We start from the raw sequence: 16145 nt of genomic DNA, 5'->3' as shown, positions 1-16145 counted from the left end.
CCATAATTGCTAAAACTAGCCTAGCCATGAGACTCGCTCCCCCTTTCACACAACTTTGAATCCTGTGAATCCCGTGAATCCCTCACAGCCAAATTACCTATCACTGATACCGAAACTCTCACTATCCACCTTCTGTACAGACCCCCAGTCCCCATGGGGCCATTTGAGGAGGACCTAACTACCATCCTCTCTGATAATTTAAAAAACACATCCCAATGCCTTCTTCTAGGTGACCTCAACCTGGGGTTCAGTGACCCCAAAGACCAGCATGCCGCACAAATGCTGACTCCCTGGTAGAACTAGGGTTCAATCAAAAAGTTACCCTACCTACTCACAAAGGCAGACCTCTCAATTGGGTTGCTGACTTTAACTGTCAGGCCTCCATCAACTCCATATCTCTCTCAACTGTGGTCTGATAATTTCCTCATAACCTTCTCTCTTGAGGCCATATCACCCACGCCACCAAACAACTCTCTAGCCCCTGCCATTCCCACCAGGAACAAAAGAAACATTACAGCTGAAAAACCTGTCCCCCCTCATTCTACCGACCCTGAACTCACTACCAGGTTCCACTGATCCCCACACCCTTGTCGATGAGTACAACGTAATGATGACCTCAAGCTCTAGATTCCATAGCTCCACTCAAACTCAGAAAGAGCAAACCTAAAAGGCACTTAACACCTGGTTCTCACCGCACCTGAAATCACTTAGACTTGAAAAAAGTTAACAGATATGGCGACAATCTTCTTCAGATGACAACAAGACCAACCTTAACAAGTTAACCTCCCTCTATAAGAAAGAAATTGTACTTGCTAAACAAGACTCCTACAACCAAAGAATCTCCCATGCTTTATGGAACATGTGCCAGTCTTTGAAGGTTTTTGCGGCCTGATGCCCCCGGGCTGGATGGTGCATGTTACAAATAAATAAAATACAAAAAATACAAAGAAAAAAATACAAAATGCTTCCTGAGATTTAGGGGTTTTATATAGCTAAACAGGCCCTAATCCCTGGACCAAATGACAGAGGACATGAAAGTCTTAACATGAGAGGCAGTTATAGAAACGCCTACCAATGCTCTAACCTGCCTGCACATACCTCAACATTCTATACCTTTGCTACAGTCCTGGTTTCCTAGGTAAAGTAGGTATAGATCATACTATACAATTTCAATCAATACATAAAACTCCCCTCCTACCCTTATCAAATACTAATCATGATAGCTGTAGTCACTCTTAAGTCTAACCTAGAATCTCCTAAAAGAAATGCCCCACCCCCTTATGTACAACAGTATATAGCCATTGGATAATCCGGCTGATGATGGCATATGAGATCAGACACTGCTCCTGTAAAAAATGCTGAAGTCTGAGGCTATAAAAGGCACATGGTGCAAACTGGGAATGTACCTGGATTGTGAATATAGAGTAAAGCTAATGAGCATAATTCCTAGCTTTTACAAACGGGCAATGCAGTGGGTTTGTGTAAACAAATACACCCAGTTACACCACATCGAACCCATAATCCCACTTTTGCTTACCATCTAACAGCACACGTCCAGAGTTGCTGCTCAAATCTGATCCTTATTGGTTTTCAAAAGTCCAGAGAAGAATCAAGGTAAGCAACATTTCCACTTTGTATCCCATAATATGATCATGCTGTCAGAGTGCCACTCGGTGTAGCAAAAGCTGTGTGCATTTAAACAAAATAACCTCAGTCATTGAACACTAGAGCTTTACAAATGTGTACAAAGAGTGGGGGTGTCCTGACTGGAGAAGTCTAAGCCGACTGCCGCTTATTGATTGCAGTCTAGGTTTAAAGACAATGTGTTATCCTTGGGTGTCACAATTTGTGTATTTACCAAGGATAGCAGTACATGAGAGAACCATAATAATCCACTTGTGCTAGATCATTAGTCTGCAAAAGAACAGCTTTTATTAAGTGGCTGTCCTTGTTCTTTTACATATTTTTTGTAAAGAAATTGTAAGTACAAAATATATGGGTGTACATTTTTTCACCAAAGTCACAAATAGAAAATGCAAACAAATATAGAACAAACAGAAAAAAGAGACATGTAGCAAAAGATAAGACAAAGTCATACATGTGCATGCTGACAGAAGTATAAAGACATTCTGTTGCTGCTAATACATTTTGTTTTTCTAGTTGTCGAAAGTTATCATCGAAAGTAAAAGTCCTTCGATATGTCTAACTAAGCCAGGCTAAAGGGTGACCAAAAAGTAGTTGATCGACGTCACTGAAGTAAATCTCTACTGGGATTTAGGGGGGACCCCGCCACACCGCTAGGGTAAAGGAGTCCCAGGACGTTTCGGCTTTAGTGGGTCACAGCCTTCTTCATGGACCCAAGGAAAGGAGTCCCCTGTGGAAAATTAAGGGAGCTAGGGTTACTTAAGTGAAGTAACAAGAAAGTAGAGGGCACACAGTGGTAAAAACGGGGGTATGTACATAAACATGTCATTGTCACAAGGAAACAAGATCCCATGATTTAAACTGGAAAGCACATGTCTAGTTATACTCGAATTGGTGGACAGGGACTGGCCTCGCATCGACCTGGATTCTAGAAAGATGGCACAGGCTAATAGAAATGTAATAAAATCAAATGTGTCAAATACTCCTCTGAAAATTAAAATTAGAAAGGGCATGCTGCCCACATACACTAGATGGAGGAAACGTGCATTGGAGGAGCTCTAATGCCAATTTCTTCCCAACTACCCCTACATTGCCCAATCCAAAATATGTGGGGAGAGTAAAAACCTTTAGATGGTGCTGCAGAGCAATCCCATGGAGTTCTGTAGCTGCTATGCAGTGCGTGGGCTAAAAAAGAAATGGCGTGCTGGACGCTGCACGTGGAGCTGAAAAGAGCAGCAAGCGTCTGCCTGAGCAAAGAAATAATCAAAATTAGAAAAACGGCATGACTAGTGCCTAATCTGGAGGAAGGATGGAGGGTCAGACAGTGGCCGACTGCCAGGGCAATGATTTACCTTTCATTCGGGAGCCAGTCTACAGTACGGTGCTCCGGCTGCCTGTGTCAGTTCGGAAAGGAGCTGTGCGACATTGCAGGGCTATGCGGTGCTGCGCATGCGCCTTATTCTATGCGCTAATCCAGCGCGCATGCGCTGTGGGGCTCTGCAAGGCCGGCGTCTTGGTCGCCTGGCAACGTGTGCACGGAAGTGTACTGTCGTACGTACAGGGTCTAGAGCTTTACAGCCTTGCCCTTTGAAATAAAATAACACACTGACCGATTAACCCAGCATTACTGTAGCGAAGCACTGGAGGGCATAAAGCAAACACACTGTAGACCTTGTGATATTTTCAAAAGTGGTTGAGAATTGAGTAGACCATAAAGAAGCCAGATTAAGAGGACCGCAAACTGAGTTCATCTATGTATCCTCATAACATCAAAAATCATGTGCAGAAACAAACTCAAAACATAAGACACCTATAGGAAATGGTTAATGTAGAGATTCTTTATTGATTACAAGGTACGACCGGGAATGGAAAGTTAAGAATCATATTGATTGTAATCCTTTAATTAAAAAAAAGACCATAAACGTTAGCAATAAATTAAGGTGTGGTTAATAGGTCAGCCTAACATACATGTTCTTTGAAAGTAGAAAAAGGGTTGCACATCAGTGGAGATCCCAACCACCACCCAGGAAAAATCCCAGCTACAACAAAGACCATTATTCCACCTTTAAACAAAAGAGGGTTTCTGTACACATTGCATTTATCATACTCACTCTAAAGCCACAATATGTTGCCCTTCCATGAAACAGTTTGCACTCTGACTTAACCCCAGTAATTATCGTTAAAATATATTTTTAAAAAGGGCTTTTCTTTTTTCTAGTGGTTGTGATAAGTTCTCAGGTTTTCCTCTGGCTTTTCTATATGCCAAACATTTTCTTGGCATTTACAGGGCGGTTGTGGGTAGGGTATTATTTACCACCATTCCTGTGTTCCCTCAGGCAGTGGCTACTCACCAATGATATGTGGAAAGGAAGAGAATGCCCAGCCACAAAGATGTACTGCCTAGTTTGGTAAAGATTTTGCAAGACCAGAGAAAGACATGGACGAGCCAAGCCATTCTATGATCTTATTGAATGCACAAAAAACTCCTCTTCACTGTAAACAGCTAGAATATCAGAACTCCATAGTTGGATTCCTTCATTAAACATTCCCCAATCTTTCCTGTGGCAAAGCCGGATATTTCTGTGCATAACTAGGGAACCTCTTTTGGTGGAAGAAATACAAGTTACAAAATGTTACACAATTCTTTCGGCACAGGCGGGTGCTTTATAATTTGTTTACAGCATCAAAAACTAGAACGGACGCTGGTAGGGAATGGACAATGGCTGGTCGGAGGAAATAAAAAGAAGTTGATTTTTTTTCATAGACGTGCTTACTATTGAAAACATGGCTTCCCTGATACATTGGTCAACAAAGAAGGGACAAAAAAAGGGCACAGCACAAAGAAACTGATATTTGAGTCACAGAAACATAGGAAACTAGGTATTCACAAAGTAAACAAAGACGCTTTTTAGCAGTAAGCCACATGGCAAAGACAAGGGGGACAACTGGGGCACTAAGAAACATGTTTTTCGGGATCTCTTATGGTAAAGGTTGCATGGGCTTGATGAATTTGCATTGCTGCTCAGAAAACAACTGGTTGCGACATTTTGTTTGCGACCATTGAAACGCGTTTCGCCATTTAATGAGGACCCCCTAAACACATATAAACACGCATCCAAGGGATATGTATATATATATATATATATATCTTGGACGTGGTGATCAAAATCGACCAAACAGTTCACCTTCAAAATGTTGTAGACCAGAAAACAGTGCATTAGTGTCGGTAATTCTACAAACGCCTGGAAGACGCATGCCAGGATGCAATAAAAACTAGTCGAATAGGTTAAAATGTGTGCAGTCCTGCATTTGAGAACAGGGGATGCTATAGCATTGCTGGCTGACCACCATTAACATTGCAAAAATGTATTTAGGAAATTGTACAAATTATATACTCGAATGAATGTGATGTCAACCAAATAACAGTTCCAAAGCTGAAATGAAAGTTATTAGAAGTCCACGTTGTTTAGTCCTATAGTTCGGCCTTTCATTACTGGTGCCCCCTCTCTTCACTTACACTCCCTCAGTCGGAAAAGCTCACTAATTACACCCTGGAGCCAAAATCTCTAAGGCGAAGACAGAAGCAAATGATGTAGATCATCTCAGACAGTTACTGCCATAACCCTTCCACCACTCCCACCTTATGTACAAGGGCTTGTGGTAAATGTGTTAGAGGACACGACTTGGCAATACCATGAAACCTGGTGAAAACGGACATGCCAAGAGCCAGAATATTATTTCTTGTTTGGACCAGAAGCGTGGAGAAATATACTAGGTGTAGCCTGGGAATGCTTGGATGAAGTGTCTCATGGTGCGAAAAACAAATTCCACAAACATGTTCACATAGCCTCACCACTCCGATACCCATTCAATCATGCATGGCCATACCATGCACACCCAAGTTAATACATTCACACCCATTCAAGATACAACTATTGCCATGCCCAGATAAAAATAGAGCAGTACACACAAATCTAAAATACCCCTCACTTTGAACTTTGCAAGCAGCTTTTGCAGGCGGACACAGCTAATTGTGCATGACCTCAATCCTACTAATTTATAAAAAAGCCTTTATACAACACACATGTTCCAAGAAGGTAGAGCTCACGTAGAGCTCACACATTAACCCATGTGCAACAATGCACATAAAAACCAAAATACCCATTCAGACTTGGTCATAACCAAAGAACAATACATAAATGTGCATCTGTAGCATCTAATCATCCACATATATTCTTTATTGTAGCGTCTAATCATCCACATATATTCTTTATTCGTATCACACTGAAAATACAGAAACAAAAATACCTGCAAGAATGCTTACATATGAACTTGACACAACCAAACATGAGCAGTCGCAGAGCCATACATACATACATACAACACAACATACAATACACCTCCAGAAATGTATACAAGGCAGCAAACAATCACTCATGCACGCATCCAACGTTTGCAGAACACACACACAGACAGTGCGGTTAGTATAAAGCGATCAAATACAATGGACAGGCACACTGTCTGTAATGTGCTTATACACTTCTGCACATTCTTACTCAAACAATGGCAAGAGTTAAATGCACTTCAGAGAGAGGAGCTGAAAAGAGCAATCACTGGTCACAGTCAAACACACAGGACTACCTACAGCTCAGCCTTCTTCCTAGCAACAAACAAATAGCAAGCATATGAGGTGCACTGTTCTGGAAGATGGTCAGAGGTTGGGCTTTTGGGAGCAAGACATGGCATAAGCAACCCTAATTTCATAAGAAGCTCACAAATATTTGGTCACCTGAGAGCTCTGAAGATCAAAACGGACTTCGCAAGCACTACAAGTACCAAAGTAAAGAAACAAATGGCTAATCCTGATAAAGGTGGTTTCTATGGGGGATCCGACCTGGTCATGGTCTAAAACGCCCCAGTTTGAAATGCAAGGACAATGCAGAAAAAGTTCACTCCAATAAAAAAACAGTCATGGCTCTCCACGTGCACATGACTGACAAAGCATGTTTGTCTTATAGAAAGCTGTTAAACTCAAAATACCACTTTACAAAACGTCATCTGGAGAGATTGGACACTGTAAAGGCACACACCTGCATCAGCTCAAGGAAAGCATGTGATACCCTCAAGGATAAAGGCGGGACTGCCTCTACCAAGGGTGTTTTTCAGGGAACCTAGGCATTGCTAAGTAGAGCAATGCACAAAGAGGCCACTTGTCGCCAACAACCCGCTGTGACATCGAGAGCATGTGGCCAACTACAGCCATTATGGTTTAAATCTAAAGCAGCATACCAGGGAAGTATGGACTCTGCAGCGTTGGCATGTATAGGGCTCAGAGCGAACCTATACACTTAGCAATAGGCACAACCCCTGCTATAAAGCAGCTTTCTAGCAAGCATATGCCAAATGGGTACATGCAGAATGTACAATGGAAACAAAGTCTTGGGGACTGAAGCATTCCACTGACTGTTCATGCTCCACAAGAGTGCAAAGGCGCTTCCCTTCGAATATGCTCTCCAAGACATATGCATTGACCAGTCTCTGAGGAAGGATCCACATACAATTTGTGTGAATATATCTTATGTGTAGAGATGCAGTACAAATATGTGGAAAGAGTCTCAGTACAGAATTTCCCACAATGAGGCCACAAGGAAGGGAACAAGGCATTTCCATCTGTCTCGCCTGCCCCCTCCACCCAAGATCTACAAAGCAAGGATCAAGTTAAAGACATCAGCCGGACACAGAGGAGAGCTCGTAGTCGCTGGATGAGCTGACTTGCCGTTCCATTTTTTTCTGCTGCTTGATCTTCTGGCGGATGTCAACCTTCTTCTCAAAGTAGTCCACAAGAGGCGCCTCAGTAAGGATGGATGCTAGGATCTGCTCAAAAGAAATGGACCAGTCAGTGTCTATGGTGCTACCGTACTTGGGGCCAGAGCCACTGGTATCGCAGCCAACCAAGACTGTGTCATCTGCTATATCTTCACAATGCAAGGACCCAGCACTGACCATGGAGTAGGATGACATGGACAGATCATCTCTGGTGTCATCGTCTGAGAGCAGCTGAGGGGGCGAACCGGTTCCTTCCTCACTCCCTGCTCCCTCGTCAGACTTCTGGTTTTCCTCCTGGGCTTTTGAGTCCTCAACCTGAGGAAAGTCTCTGTTTGATGTAACCCTTACAACAGCATCTGCTTCTTGGCTGTGCTCTGAAGGGGATGTCTGCTCTTCCTCGTCACTTGGCAAGTCCCGCGGTAGAGGTGTTTTTCTGACACCTGCCTTTGTGGGCTGGTTGGAAAACTTCTTGCCGACCTCGCCGATGCGCAAGAGCAGGCTGGCCACAGTGGCAATGGCATGGTACAGCTCCTGCTCTAGAGGGTCCTCACTGAACATGTTGTAGAGGGTCTTGCATAGCTCGATAAATTGTTCCTAAAAATAAAAAAAAACACAATTAAATAAAAGCCATTCGCTACAGGGGACAGCCACTTCTAGATTAACTTCATTGTCTCCACGTGATTAGTCACACCAGCAAAATGCTACATATCTCATATCTATTGCACTTCTGGGAAAGTTGTGTTTGGCATTGGCTGTGATAAAGCAGCAATTCCAAGAGAGCTGCACTCTGGTGACATCACTGGTAAGAGTTCTTACTACTGTGTGGACTGAAAAAGTGCTCCACCGTGATCTGGCTTTCTTGCTTTTGAAACAAAAATAAACTAAATTGAAAACTAGACGACATTTCGAGTAACAGGCAAACACACTGATGACCTCTGAATGTTCTTTTCGTAGCTCTTTTTTAAACAATGCCAGCATTTTGGGACGTTCACAACTGAGTGGGATAACAGGTCTCATAAGCAAATAAAAGTTCACAGTAGGTTTATTTTTCACATAGATCTTGAAGTAGGGTACATAACACATGAGGCTTCGCCTATCCTCCTTAGGAGAATAGTTCTTAGTCTTTCCCTCAATAACTCTAGAAGCATGCTCTGCCTTTTTGGTGGCAAATAGTCGCTCCCAGTCTCAGGGGCTTACAGTGTTGTACAATCTTTTCTTGTACAGTCTTTTATGGCTTGTGTAGGATTTGTCAGGGTGTTACATGGGTCCATCTGGACTTGTGGAATACCTCACGCCACCAGCCCTGAGGCCGTGGGTGTTCTGTATGGGAGTCAGACATCAGACTCTTAAAAGAGTTGGAGCCTGTGGTTAACAAGTTTCCATCCATTTCAAGCTGTTTGGATCCCCTCCTAGCATCCAGCTTCACCTCCCTCAGGAATGTCCACAAGGCCATAGTCCTTGGTCTGGTCTTTTTCTCTGCCCCTGCTCTGGTGCCACTGCCCTGCTTCCTTCTATCCACTTCTTCCTACTTTCTGTTCCATCTTTCCATCTCCCTTCACTTGCTTTTCTCTCTGCTTTACATCTTTGCACACCTCCATGCGCTAGTTTGCCCTTTCTGAGTTTTCCACCTCTCTGTCATTTCCTGTCTCCTTTCTTTTCTACACGGTCCCCATCCTTGATCTCTCTCTCTTCCTCCTGCTGCCATTTTCTCACTCTTCTCTATTGTCTTTATTCTCTCTCCTGCTCCTCTTCATTCTCTCAATTCTCTTAACCTTTCCTCCTCGTTGCACCACCATACTTTAATCCGCACCTCGCTATCTGTACTGACATCCACACCTACGTTCAGGCCTAATTAACTTTCATCCCTGAAGGGGTTTGGGCCAAGTTGTTCTATTGCACAAGTGTGTTTAGAAGTGTGTTCCCTGAAAATGTTCTTGGAGACTTTCTGCTTTTTGGCGTTTTGGCTGACCACAGATTTCACAGGTGCCTGCAATTGGCTAGCAACCCTGTTGCACAGAAATCCAATGTTAGATTACACACATTATTATTATTACTATCATTATATCTGCCATCTTCAATCTTTTAAGCACGTGGTTGCAGTTTGTGTGTGTGGGGGGAGCAGACTGTGTATCTTTTCTACAACCATGTAAGATGTTAAGCTTCTGACATTTATGGGACCATGCAAGCAGAAGACGGTGCTTGGGAATCTGCAGGTCTACTTGTGGTCTTAGACAATCCCACATGGTGTAGCTGCTCTCATACAAGAAGAGGAGCATTCCTGAAGCTTAATCTTCTTCACCACCATTTGTCTCGACTGGCCCCTTTTAATCGAGATGAACTTGGCTGCTGCTCATCTCAGTTGATTCTTGTACGACCCCTCACACCATGGGAACCCATGTGGCTGCTTTCCTGAGTGCCTGGGTCATCCTGCTGCCAATATGGAAGCACAGAACCTGGGTCTAGCCACAACCAAATTGAATGCCGAATCCAGCCACTGAACCTGCAACCCCTTGGAGTCACTACAAAAGGACCAATGAAAGAGGTAAGGGGCCCCAGTGATCCGGAGTTCAGGGCACAAGCTTGCAAAACTTTTCTCATACTGGCACAGGGATTCCATTGGCGTAATGCACTCTCACTGTTGCAATCAGTGGAGTTCTGGCTAAAGATTTCCACTCCCTCTCCCCAGGTAACCCAGTGTGGTGGGATTTGGCAAGTACCCCCAACTCCTGTGGCTTTGCCAAAGCTGGTTCTGGGGGGACTTAAGACTTGCAATTCTCAACATGGTCCTTACCTAGAACATTGTCTCTTTTTGAGGCACTAGGCCTACTTAGATGGCACAGAACAGAAGGACTGCTTAAGTTATAGGGGCGTTAGATTTCTAAGGCAGTTTATATGAGCGCACTGCATTTTCTTTTAACTTTTCTGCTGAGTTTTATTAGTTTCAAGTATTTTGAAGTGCTTTTACTATTTTGAGTGTAATGTATAATTGATCTCACTTAAAGAGTGCGTGTGTATATGGGATACATTACTCGCTGTAATCTTATTTCAGAGTCCTCTATCTGCTTAGATTCACATGCTTTGCATAGGCTGACATCTAGTGGAAGCTGCAGAGTATTACATTATTTGTTTCTGACAAGAGGGAGTGAAAGTTGTGAGCGTGAAATGTAGGTAGAGGTGTGAAAGATCTATGCTTTTTTCCCAAGCATCCACTACTCCAAGAGGGGAGAACGGGTGGGCACATGTGAATCTAAGCAGATACAAGCATCAGAAACACGATTACGGTGAGTAATGTATCCCTTCTGAGGCTTGTGGATCTGCTTCGAATGACATGCTTTGCATAGATTAGTAAGCAGTACTAGTAGAAGGAGGCGGGTTATTATAATGTGTCGCTGCAAAGAGATGTTTTATCACCCCTAGAATGTGTGTCGAGACAGTAATGTTGGGTGAAGGTGTGCACTGAACTCCAAGTGGCAGCGTTGCAAATGGCATCTAGAGGCATGTTTGCTATGAAGGCTAAAGTTGCCCCAGTTCCTCGAGTTGAGTGTGCTATAAGGAAGGCACGGTATCAAACTGAAGACAGACACAATTATCACAGTTCAAGGGTGTTTAATGAACTTCAATGGGTTGTTGAATGCCTACCTAACCCTAAATTTAAGGATGGGAGCAAGCTACGTCCATCAAATAAATAACGCAGTCCTAGTGGAGTCTCTGTCAAAATAAAAGGGCCTATACTAATAAACCTTTTATCAATCCTTACTTCTAAATACAAATGGTGTGGGAAAACAATGTATGCAAAAAGAAAAGTGTTCAATAAAGAATATATCAGGAGAGTTGAGCAGTTGGCTTCCCTTCCCCATGTTTTCAGCATGAGATAAGGCGGCACGTTTGAGCTTCGCACACACTCTGGCTTCTTTGCCACGAGTATACAGTTCAAAGCATAGGTATCCAGACCTCTTGTGCCAAAAGTCTGTGTACCATTCAAAGTCTCTTCTTGCAGAGGGCCCGATGTAACAAACACACCAAAGTTCCTTTCTTATCAGGGTTTTCACATTCACTAATTCTCGGGTTCACTATTCACCAGGGGTCTCTCTCCTTCAGGTTCGTACCCTCTTTTGCACAATATTCACAATTGGTCTTCATCAATCGGGCTCTGACCACAGATTTCCCTCATTTGGGTTTGGACCCCTTAAACACAATGTTCACAATTGCTCTCCCTCGTTCGGGCCTCGGACTGTGTCAAAATCGAAGTCTTTCAATTGTGCAATGGATTTTGCTTAAACTGTTGCAGGACCACTTTCTCATTCTCATCTTTTACTTTCCTTTATCACCTTTTAGCTGGATACCTTACAGAGACCTTTGATTAAGCACCCTTGCGGTGCCGCACCACTCTGTCACAGATGTTTGGGTGCCGGACCACTCTGTCACAGATGTTTGTATCTTTCCTATCTTTGTTCAAACATCCATTAGGAATTCAGCTTTCCTCGCGTCTTTCATCTCACGTGTTACAAATCTTCCTTCGTGCGCTCTTTATACAATGTTGCCGCTTGAAATCTTGACTTCAACACAGAGCGGTTTTGCATCAGTCTCCCCAACTCACTGCCTGTGTTGATCTTTCTGGCGCTGCTTTAATCTTGGAGCCAAGGACGGTACCACAGCGGGTGCTGCTCCTCCTCCTCCCCGACTCGATCAGCCATGTTGGAGGGCCCCAGGTATCTCTGACACAATGCAGGATTGTTCAGTCTGGTTTCCTGACCTTATGCTCTCTAATAGAAAAGGTTTTAGAAAGTAACCGTCTCTTGCCGGAAAGGTCAACGGTCTATCCCTCCTTGCGCACACCCTTCTTGATTTGCCATCTTTCTCCCTTTGCTCAGCTGCTGTCTGGAAAACTATGTTCCTTCTTGTGCTTTGCCTCAATCAGCTTGCTCCGGCTTTCAGAGTGTGCTATCATGCTCCGGCTTTTATCTGTGTGGGGAAGCTTAATGGAAGTCAGGTGTGAGTGGTTACCAGTAATTGCCTGACCTTGCCTGACCACAGTAGTGGTACATTTCAGGTACAATGCTCGGGTGCGAGTCTGTTTTCTCCCAGAGCGGGCTGTCCGTGTTAAAGTGTTCATGTAGGGAAAGGGGGGAGACAGGGTCGTTTCAGACCCCCAGGTATCCTACCTGGTAGGTTGGGGTAAAGGAGTTATAGGGAGAGGGATACCACGTCTCGCCATCAGGTGTCCAACTTCCCGAAGACCCTTTACCCAGGTGATCCTCCTGCACTGGTCCACCCCCCAGGGTCTGGATCCAAAGGCAATGGCAGTGCCCTGGCCACCTGGGAGAGAGATCCCAGGGGACTAGAGGATCTTGCACCACAAAATTGTATTCTGAGATGCGGTGTAGGCAGAGAGAGCCGCTAGGTGTACTTTGAGTGAGTTAAATACTAATCCTGAGTCAAGTAGGTAGAGCAGGTAGTGGACTATATTGGTTGTTGAACAGTCGATTGGATTGCGAGACCGGGTCCTGCACCATAACACAAAGCTTTTGCATTTGTTAAAATAGCAGTGCCTTGTGTTAGGCTTGCATGCCTCCTTGAGTATTTTGATGCATCTTTGGTCTAGTTTAAGGTGACCAATTTCTATGACCTCAGGAGCCAAGCTGCCAGCGTTGTTCCCTGATCCGGGGTCAACAGGTTGTGCGTGCTGAGTAACTTCATGGGAGGACACAAGGACATCATTTGTAGGTGTGAGAAACAAGTTTGGTGGGCCCACATTGGAGCTATTAGGATTAGTGTTACTTGTTCCCGGTGTAGCTTGTGGACTATTTTGTTGAGATGAGGTATTGGGGGAAAAGCGTATGCAAATTTCCCTGACCAGTTAATTAGAAGTGCATTCCCCTTGGATCCTTTCTGGGGAAACCTGGACGTGTTATCTTGGCATTGTGCGTTTTCCAGGGTATGCGAAAAGGTCCATCTCCGGGAACCCCCTGTTTGATAAGATGTTTTTTAGCACGTCTGTGTTTAGTTGCCATTCGTGCTATAACGGTAGGATTGTACTCCTGCTTAGTACGTCTGCTAGAGAATTGCGTTTTGTGATGCAGTTCCCACCACCAGATGTTCTGGGCTAGTTTGGACAGCCCGGGAGAATGTACACCCCCCTATTTTTTCACATAAAACATGGCCATGGTACTGTCCGTAAGGACTAGGACTGTTTTGTGCGCCAGCTGAGTCTTAAAGGCTTAAAGTGCTTTAAGAATCCTTAGTAGTTCCGGAAGGTTGATGTGCTTTCTGGTAAGGGCCTGTGTCCACAGGCCGTGAGCAGTGTGATGAAGGAAGTGAGCGCCCTACCAGTCATAGATGCGTTTGTCGGGAGAGTGTCCTCGATCGCTGGTGTGTGGAAAAGCTGCCCCTTTAGCTGATTGTCTCTGTTCCACCACTGTAGCGATTGAACCAGAGGTTGCGAAACCAAAACTAGATCGTCACACAACCCGCTTGCTTGTGAGCACTGTTTCGCTAGCCACTCTTGCATTGGACAATTGCGCAGCCTGGTGTGAGGCACTAGGTAGATACAAGAAGCCATCATTCCCAGCAGGCGCATCGCCTTTTGTAATGTCACCTGACGACCGACTACGTACTGAGGTGTTTGAAACAGCATGTTTTGGACCCTCTCTTCGGAGGGGTAGACTAGACAAATGTCTGTTTTGATTAGTGGCCGTAGAAATTGCTTTACTCTGCTGGGCACCAGATTTGACATCTTTTCGTTTATGGGGAAGCCCAATTGAAACTGCAGATTGATTGTTGGCTGCGTGTTTTGAAGGCACCTCTAGGGCGAGGCCCCAGTAATTAGCCAGGGTATACTGGAATGGACTGTCTTCACAAGAGGGAGGCCACCACTGCTAGGACCTTTGTGAATACTGTGGGGCTGATGCAATGCTGAATGGTAGCACTTTGAATTGGTAGTGCTCGCTTCCCAATTTGAATCTGAGGTATTTATTGTGTGCTGGTAACATTTAAATATGAAAGTATGCATCTTTCATGTCCAATGTTGCCATGTAATACCCTATTTTCAATAGTGTGATGACGTCATGCAGTGTTGTCATCATGAACCTTTGGGGTTTGGCATAAGTGTTGGCAGGGCGCAGGTCCAGCACTGGGCGCACTGTTAGATCTTTCTTTGGAACAAGGAAGCACATTGAAGGCGGGTCTGTGGCTCAGTGGACTAATGCATCCACTACAGGGGCCTGTGTTTGATCTCCTGGTCACAGGTTCGCATGCCGGCAGGTCCACTCAGCCTTTCATCCTTCCGAGGTCGATAAAATGAGTACCATTAAGTTTGGTAACAATAAACATCTGTTATTAGCGCCAAGATGCCCCTTCGGGGGTGAACGTGCGCTTTACAAATACGCCTGTTATGTTCTGTTAAGGCGAGGTGTTTCGAGGAACTCTACAGAGTATCCTTTGGCCACTGTATCAAGGACCCAACGGTCTGATGTTATTCCCTCCCATTGCTAGGCGAAGAGTGTTATGCAACCCCTGACTGGGGATGAATGGGAGGGAACGCTCCTAACGTAGCAGCACCACCACCCAGGAATATGACTCTTGCGCACGTATCCTTGCCCAACGCCTTCAGCGAGAACCAGCCTAACACCGTTAGACCATGCAGCCCCCCCACCTGCGGAAACCTTAGACTCCGAGCTAGGCTACCAAAACTGTTTGAACCTCTCGCTAGGGCTACGTTCCCCTTAAAAACAGGAAACATCAGGATTCCATACCTACAAACCAAACCTACTAACTCTCCCCATAACACCGCTCACCTCTCCCACACCCTATTAACTAAGAACCCTCAACAGAACAAACATGCCAATGCACATTCATAATAACCAGGTACCCCTAAAAACACCTACTGCGACTAATAAGCCTAACATCAGATATACCCCAATAAATGACCGCTCCTTAGTAGCACATGCTACAGAAATAGCTGATCTCCTGCAGCAAGAACAAGTAGATTTCCTAGTCATCACAGAATCTTGGCTCCACACAGCAGCAGGTCTTGCCCTCATATTAGCGATCCCCGAGGATTACACGCTACTTAGAGTGGACAGAACCAGGACCCGAGGTGGAGGCCTCGCCATAATTGCTAAAACTAGCCTAGCCATGAGACTCGCTCCCCCTTTCACACAACTTTGAATCCTGTGAATCCCTCACAGCCAAATTACCTATCACTGATACCGAAACTCTCACTATCCACCTTCTGTACAGACCCCCAGTCCCCATGGGGCCATTTGAGGAGGACCTAACTACCATCCTCTCTGATAATTTAAAAAACACATCCCAATGCCTTCTTCTAGGTGACCTCAACTTGGGGTTCAGTGACCCCAAAGACCAGCATGCCGCACAAATGCTGACTCCCTGGCAGAACTAGGGTTCAATCAAAAAGTTACCCTACCTACTCACAAAGGGAGATCACTCGATTGGGTTGCTGACTTTAACTGTCAGGCCTCCATCAACTCCATATCTCTCTCAACTGTGGTCTGATAATTTCCTCATAACCTTCTCTCTTGAGGCCATATCACCCACGCCACCAAACAACTCTCTAGCCCCTGCCATTCCCACCAGGAACAAAAGAAACATTACCGCTGAAAAACCTGTCCCCCCTCATTCTACCGACCCTGAACTCACTACCAGGTTCCACTGAT

The 16145-nt window shown here is 44.7% G+C and overlaps 1 protein-coding gene across 3 annotated transcripts in view; it reads right to left on the bottom strand.

The window, feature by feature from the left end:
* Nucleotides 1-1909: 1909 nt before the first annotated feature.
* LOC138582632 (TBC1 domain family member 9B-like) overlaps nt 1910-16145 on the bottom strand; it is a 1499720-nt gene continuing 1485484 nt past the window's right edge. For 2 of the 3 annotated variants that reach the window (XM_069654091.1, XM_069654092.1), the window contains one exon: nt 3468-8064. In XM_069654091.1, coding sequence (XP_069510192.1) covers nt 7372-8064 — 693 coding nt within the window. In that variant the 3' untranslated portion in view covers nt 3468-7371. Of the gene's footprint in view, nt 2375-3467; nt 8065-16145 lie in introns of those variants that run through there. The other variant, XM_069654093.1, reaches the window with a different exon arrangement.

Source organism: Ambystoma mexicanum, chromosome 3q (assembly GCF_040938575.1).
Source record: "Ambystoma mexicanum isolate Mex_15411 chromosome 3q, UKY_AmexF1_1, whole genome shotgun sequence".
In the NCBI taxonomy this organism is placed as follows: Eukaryota; Metazoa; Chordata; class Amphibia; order Caudata; family Ambystomatidae; genus Ambystoma; species Ambystoma mexicanum.
The sequence above is the reverse complement of the archived record's forward strand: the minus strand, read 5'-3'. Positions and strand labels throughout refer to the sequence as shown.